The sequence below is a fragment of the Alosa sapidissima genome, chromosome 11 (assembly GCF_018492685.1).
Source record: "Alosa sapidissima isolate fAloSap1 chromosome 11, fAloSap1.pri, whole genome shotgun sequence".
NCBI classification, from domain to species: Eukaryota; Metazoa; Chordata; class Actinopteri; order Clupeiformes; family Clupeidae; genus Alosa; species Alosa sapidissima.
Window position 1 is genome coordinate 35,518,920 of NC_055967.1, and position 7,760 is coordinate 35,526,679.

The window sequence follows — 7,760 nt, forward strand, 5'->3', positions numbered from 1 at the left end:
TTTGCCAAACATTTATTGTATGGTTACAAAACCATTACTATACATGAACATTACACTAATTGTGCAGTAGTTCTAACATGACAGGAGCTAGACAACCAACCAACCTGGAAGGGGAAGATAAGAAATTATATTAGGGATCATTCAGGAAAAAATATTGCTTGACTACAAGTCAGCATGAATCCATCAAAGGTAAAACAGTACCTCAATGTGACCTGAGCTAGTACAAACTAGGGAAGACTGGTATATATTCCCTGATAACAATTATAATCCCTTCTAAATTCTTAAAATATAACCTACAATTCTAACTGAAAACTGTCTGCTCCCTGGATTTTGGCTCAACTTATTCAGACAACTTGACACCCCCCCCCCCCCCCGCATGACTTTGCATTGGAAAATATGTGGGGATGACACTCACTTAACGTTTATCACTACAGGCTGCGGAGTCAGCATCCCACTGACACATAAATGTTGTAATATTTCTGTTAAGAACAAATGTTCAACATGCGGTCTCAACTGTTTTATTGATCAGAATCCATCCTTGTGCCTTCTTAATGGTAAGGGAGACTGTTAAGGCACCGGCTGTTTTGAATCTCTCACATTAGCTGAAGAGGTTCATTTGTACTGCATTTTCTGGAGTCTTCTGATATTTTCAATAATATGAATGAGTTTCAGTAACGTGCAGCATTGGGGAAAATGATAAATATTTAACTCAACACTCTTATGTCTTGTTTTAGGGTTCTTCTAGATCAGGACTAGGTTTAGGACAGAAAACGATGTGTTGATCTATGTGATGTGTTGATCTGTGACTGATTTATAAGCGAGCACCCAGAGAGATGAGAACCATCTGGCTTGCCATGGCAGTTATGGTCAGTCCTCTGGAATCTCAGTGGTAACTTTAGGCATGAACCATCCCCTTCATAGCAGTTATGGTCAGTCCTCTGGAATCTCAGTGGTAACTTTAGGCATGAACCATCCCCTTCATAGCATGATCTTTTACCTGAGACCACAGCAGGAACAAAGGCCGCTATGCCCTGTGAGAGGACTTAGATAGCCAAGACAGACCTGTTTGTTTCAGATAACTAAGGAAAATGGTTAACCTGACAAGTCCACTTGGTGGGACTGGCCCCAGGTCAAGTTTTAATGGCAGCTATGGAGGAGTATCTGTTATGTATGTCAAGGCAAGAACCTCCAGGCACAGAGCACATGGCTTAATCCCTCTTCTACAATGTGGAAATCACAAAAGGAATGTCCTCATGCCAATTCAATTCTAAGGTCATACAATCTGTTACAGAGTTAACCATAATTCTATTTACATTGCACTAACATCTCAGATAATCAAAACAAATGATATATTTATATATATTTTTTAGCTTTAGTATAAAAATATGATTCAACTCAATTAACAGCACAATCACAAAATTATGCATAAAGTGACAAAAACAAGACATACTGCAGCTAAATGTTTGTACAGTCATAGACAAAGAAAGAGAAGGGGAAAAGCAAGACAATAAAAGAGGAACATACTGCAGTGCCAGTGGTGCCGTAGCATATCACAGGTTAACGAGGGCAACAGATTATTCATATTTACCTCTATGTACAGGGTTACAAAGCAAGCTCTTCCCATCTATACAAACTGTATGTGAGCGCAGCCAGGTCAGACAATGTACATTCTCCCATTTAAAAAGTGGCATTGTAAGAATTACGGTGAATGTGGTGTTAACAGATGAAATGAATTGACATTGCTGACTAATCATTTTTTGACTGAATGACTTGAAATAAACACATCTTCAGATCATGTACAACTATACAACTCAACAGCAACATGCACAAAGTAATAATGCCATGGATCATGCCATTATCATACATTATCCTGACTGTTAGCTGGTGCTGGTGGAGGCAGGTGACCTCCATTTTCTCTCAGAGAGGATAATCAGGTCCAGATATACAGTAACCTGCTTTTGTATGCATACTTTAAAGATGATATCTAAAGCCATTGGTAAAACAGTGATGTTCAGTATACTATCTAGCTTTTAAATGTGCACTCCAGTCAAAATAACATTTTTGACAATGACAGTGCTTAACAGAGCTTTTCTATGGTGTAACACTTGGAGGCAAATTATTCATGAATTTCAAGGAGGTACATTTTTAAAACAAAAGCTCAACAATTCAAACATTTTGTCCTCCTCGTGAAGTGAACTATTGTGATTACAAAATTCCTCAGTTGACCAACACTGTATTCCCAAAGCCTCTACAGTAACCTATCAGTCACACTGGAAAAAAACAAACAAAAAACAACAACTACAGATCCTCCAGGATGACATTTTATGGAATCAGGAGCAAAGCATGGCTGGAGTGCAGCTATTACAGCTTGTCTTAAAGAGACAAGAATCTACTATACATGAGGAGACAACTGAAGATCACAATCTAACCAGTGAGACTTTAACCCGACAGACAGTGGGACTCAGCATGCTAGCCCAGAGGAGGCACTGTGGTTAAGAGTGTGACAGAAAGAGGGGATGGGAGAGAGTGCAAGAATAGAGGTGGAGTATTAAAGAAGACGAGAGAGAGATAGAAACAGAGAGAGAGAGAGAGAGAGAGAGCAAACCTTAACCTGTTTTAATCTTTAAAATAGCGTTCTGTTTGTATTTCAGCTAGCCCTTTAACACTAAATACACTTTCCCAAGCTGGAGTGTGAAGCATTTGTTTAGTCAGAAGGCATCTGTAAAGTGAGGTATTAATGCGCACGGTTGTGTGCTGTGCTTGAGTATCGCATGTACTCAGTGAACCTATGTGCTGTTCAGTCACGTCGGCTGTCAGTCATTTTCATGTGATGTTATGATAGTGTTGCAAACCACCACTGCCTGAACAAGAAAATGATCTTACTCTGGTGAATGTAGCCCCAGAGAATTGGCCATATGCGTACCCATTTTGTGGTGACTACAGTGAAATGCAAGTTTTCTCGTGGATAGGATCATTACTCTGGCTTTCTTGTGTAGAAGGGATCATAACCTTTATTCTTTAGCATTTCTTCTGTATAAATTGTTCTGACATGAATTGTTCAAACAAACACTCAGATTTGAGAAGGTGACCGTGCCAATCACAGTCATAACCCCTAAAAAACACATTTGGTGCTGTACGGCATGGCACATTTAGGCTTGGTTAAGCCATGCCGTTGGAGTATCGGCAGTAGAGTCACAGGCGAGGGGAAAATCCCCTACTCAGGAACCTGAGTTGAGCTTACACGGGTGAAAAGCATGCCTCCAACGTGCCATGTTTCCATATGGCTTCAATGCCAGGGGGACAAAGTCACAGGACGTGACCGAGTCAGATTAGGACGCGCTGGAGTTCAATCAGACACAACAGCAATATTTCATGAAAGCCAGCCTGTCAACATGCCTTGAGCACAGTGGGGTTGTTTGTGCACTTACACCACACTCCCTACAGGCTTCACAGAGCAGTGAAATTAATAACACAGAGCTGTCCACGCCAGAACACATCTAATGCAGTGAGTGACACAATTATTTCATTAGTTAACAGCAAATTAAGAGCATAAAATCTATAATTTAATTAATAAAATCTCTGGGTTATTGTCCACGTTCATACTCTCAATTCATTAAAATCAGACTATGTGTTTATGATACTAATTATATCATCATAAACATACTGCAGGTTAATAATAATATAGATTTGACAATGGTATCAGTGAAAAGCCAAATGAATGAAGGATGTGGCGAGTAGCCCCATTCAGACTGTAAGAAAAGTCTTGAAATCAGGGACTAATATTGTGGTGGTATGTATAAGATGTCCTTCTGCCTGCTAGGGACAAAGTCCAGGCAAAGGCTTGCAGTGTTAAAAGGAGTGTCTAGGGACTTTATCTCAACACTGCGCCCTTGACCTCAAACCAGGTTTTAAAGCAAAGAATGGTGGCACGCAACACAAAGACACTCAAACAGGCAAATAACGCTTGCAGAGAAAAAGCACAGGGCATTGATTGATGGCTGAACCACAGTTTCACTCATGACCTTGACTGATATTAATACCAGACTAACAGACAGTGGTGGCTTTAACAGTACATGGCTTGGTGTTACATTTCGCTAAGCGATTCAGTGGTTGAACGGTGTGGAAGTCAGTTGCTGGTTATCAAATCGCTCCCAGAGACTGTGGGGAGCAAAGTGCCTGGCCCTGAGTATTTATTATTACACACAGTCAGTTGCATTGCATTGGATGGCAGCGCTCTATGCTGAAGTCACTTGGGTGTCACTGCTGTAAATCTAAAGGTGTCATTCTGACCATTGACGTGCGGCTCTTTAGTAATACACAATGTAGGAGATACAGCTGGTCATGGAGGAGCACGTCAGCAGTTCTAGCTCACACACACTCTCTAGTGGCTCCATTAATGTCAAAACCATAGAATTTGAGTTAGCCAAGGGATAGTGCTTCTGAGAGCAAAACCATAGAATTTGAGTTAGCCAAGGGATAGTGCTTCTGAGAGCAAAACCATAGAATTTGAGTTAGCCAAGGGATAGTGCTTCTGAGAGTATGAAGGTCAAGGCTCTGCACTGAGTCCTCATTGCCGACATCAATCAACCCCCCCCCCCCCTCACACCCCAAAACCCGCCCACCTGTCCAGTGGCTCTCGTGGCTGCTGTTGCTGTGACCTTGGTCTTCCCCTTCAGACACCCGTGAGTTCGCCGTCGCCGGGACCCTAAAATACCCAAGATCCTCTGGAGTTGCGTCAAGGAGCGGCTGACGTGGATGGGGTCAGGGGTCAGTGTTCATGTCTGCACCCCCCCAGGGTCACCCAGAGTGGGCTCTTTGTCTCCTCTGCAGTGTTTCAGTTGGGAACCACTTGCACACACATATACACACAAACATTCTCTCTCTCACACACACACACACACACACACATGCTTGGAGTATCACAGCGCAAGCCTGCTAAAGAGGATGACATGGGGGTGTTGGGGGTCCTCCTCCTCAGTACATGTCCCTGTAGATCTCCTGCAGGAGGGGGTGCAGCGACATGTCCTCCTCCTCAGTACATGTCCCTGTAGATCTCCTGCAGGAGGGGGTGCAGCGACATGTCCTCCGTCTTCTTCATCTCCTGCACCAGCTGCGCGTGCTCCGTCACCAGCTGCCTCAGGTCGGCCAGCTTCTGCAGCAGCCTGGGAAAGAGGAAGGCGTCGTCCGGGTGGTTGGCCAGCAGGTGGAGTCGTAGCACGTGGACGATGCCCTCCTGCATGCGCTCGATGTGCGCAACGTTCACCAGGCCCGGCCGGTCTGGAGGGGGAAGGGGGGGGGGGGGTATTAGAATGTGTTGACATAACACACTTTACCTTGTGTACCCAGGTCATGCTTCTGAATTCAAACAATGTCAGTGGCTTTTCACCCGTGGTGGTTCTGTGTAGCCAATTATACAGTATGTGTGCGCTTGCTTGCACTGTGGTCAATTTCTCCTCTAGATATTTATTTTCTGTCTTGCGCTCTCTCTCTCTCTCTCTCTCTCTCTCGCTCTCTCATCATCTCCGCAGCAGATAATGGCAGCCACTAACAGCTCACTGATTTCATCATTGGTGAAATTGGCTTATTTGCGTTTGATTAATCAATCAGCAATTTCATTTGTGTGCCTGCCTGCAATATGGCCATTTTCTCTCTCTCTCTCTCTCTCTCTCTCTCTCTCTCTCTCTCTCTCTCTCTCTCTCTCTCTCTCTCTCTCTCTCTCTCACCTCCGCAGCAGATGATGGCGGCCACAAACAGGGCCAGGTCACTGTCGTCCAGCTCCAGCGCGTTGAACTTCATGGCGAACTGGAACTTCGGCTCCATCATGTCGCTGAAGGGCCGGCGCAGGCTCTTGAGGAACTCGCGCGTGATGAAGCCGCTGCCGTAGGCCACCAGCAGCCCGTCCTTGTTCATGCACGAGGCCAGCATGGCGAAGAGCGCCTCGTACACGCCGTACTTGAGCAGTGTCACCTGGTCGTTCAGGTCCAGGCCCGAGAAGCCCGGCACGCACTTGGCGAACTCGGTCAGCTCAGTGACCGTCTCCACGGAGGTGCACTGGCAGCAGTGGAAGATGCGCACCTCGGCCTCTTTGTGCTGGAGACTGCCCGCGGCCGAGCCCACCATCTTGGCCACCAGCGTCTTCTCAGCTAGCTGCAGCGTCTCCATGTCATGGATGACAAAGGGCTAGAGGGAGGAAACAAACGCCAGTTATGGCTTTGACTGACTTTGAGATCTACACTGACAATCATCTGTGTTGCATATAGATAGATAGATAGATAGATAGATAGATAGATAGATAGATAGATACTTTATTGATCCCCAAGGGGAAATTCAAGGTCTCAGTAGCATATAGATGCATGATTGCTTTGGAAAGGTATTATGCTGAAATGCATGCCATTTGAGTACAGTAGACAAGTGCACGCTTACAATTACAACTGTCATTGTCTTACACTGACAATTTGACCCTTTCTATGAATGTCTGTGTGCGACAGCAAACACATGAGAATATATGAAAAAACATATTGCTAATTATGAAGATGTTTAACAGGGCAAGGCAGTGAGGTGATAGTGTGCGATGTTTACTGTGTGCAAACAAAACCATTCTAATCTAATCAGCAATGTGCTTTTAGCTGTGGGCCCATGACTTGCAGAAAACCTGACACTCCATTGAGCAAGTTGTATAACTACACCAATGTATATTTATCTTAACACTTGCTAAACTGCCACGGGAAATAGTGCTCCCGTTTTGTTCCACATGTGTCAATGAGATGGTAGAGAGGGCAAAGCCGAGGGGCAACACAGGCGTCATGGCTAGCACCTGCTGCTGTTTGTCTAGACAGGCCCAGAGTGACTCATTGTGGCTAGGGAACAGAGGTATTATTCACAGATAAACAACAGCCAAGCTATAGGCTAGCACTAGATAACTGAGATTCAACAGTCAGAGTGGGAAATAATCAGAGCCTCGTCGCTGGTGCAAAGTAGGAATGAATGAGAGGTCTGTTTTCCCTTATGGGGATAAGGACTAATGTATGTCAAAAGGAAGAGGCTTCCCTGACTATCTGCCAAGGATTATTTATAGGTTACTCAGTAAGTAGCACTGTAAGTCCACCCTGTTCATGTTACATAGTCTGTAGAGTAATTACTGGCTTTACAGAGTGAGTGCCTCTTGATGATAAAGTCTGTTTATGTGTTTAACCTCTCTTAAGGTTAAACAATGGCTTACAAAGTTAGACTGAGCAGATGCTGAGGGGTCCAGAACTATATTGTAAGGTTAGAAGACCCATGCATTCAGACTCTTAGAACCATACAGTAATCTCTAGTATGATCTCCAATATGAAATGAACCGAATGGATGAATGTCATACTGTAAAGAAAGTCTGAATACAGCTGTCCAGCACATTACCTAAAATGTGCAATATACCAGGACAGAAGCCGCCCGCTTGAAATCGGGGCTTCCCAACAGCTGTGCCTGACTCCAGGGAGCCGTGGCTAACCACTGGAAGTGAACAGTCAGTGACTGCAACAATCGCTTCAGTATTGCACACATAAGACACTGTGAAGTCCGGTCAGCACTGACCCCTCCCCTTCAACTTCACATTCCTTCCACACCCCATAAAAGAATGGGTTCGACCTCGATACACCTCTCACATGTGGTACTCTATGTGGTGACTAGGAGATAAGATTTCAAATGATCGACTGTAAAAAAATAATGTGATATGTCAACGCCTAACTTTGTGTGCGGTCTTCAACAATGTTTTAATGTAA

At 44.3% G+C, this 7,760-nt stretch overlaps 1 protein-coding gene across 1 annotated transcript in view; it reads right to left on the reverse strand.

Annotated features, from left to right (window-relative positions):
* Window positions 1-2,239: 2,239 nt before the first annotated feature.
* The window catches only part of pparab (peroxisome proliferator-activated receptor alpha b), a 38,553-nt gene continuing 33,032 nt past the window's right edge, over window positions 2,240-7,760 (reverse strand). The window contains exons 6-7 of the mRNA XM_042109303.1: window positions 5,724-6,180; window positions 2,240-5,277 (exon numbers count right to left, since the gene is read on the reverse strand). Coding sequence (XP_041965237.1) covers window positions 5,033-5,277; window positions 5,724-6,180 — 702 coding nt within the window. The 3' untranslated portion in view covers window positions 2,240-5,032. The remainder of the gene's footprint in view (window positions 5,278-5,723; window positions 6,181-7,760) is intronic.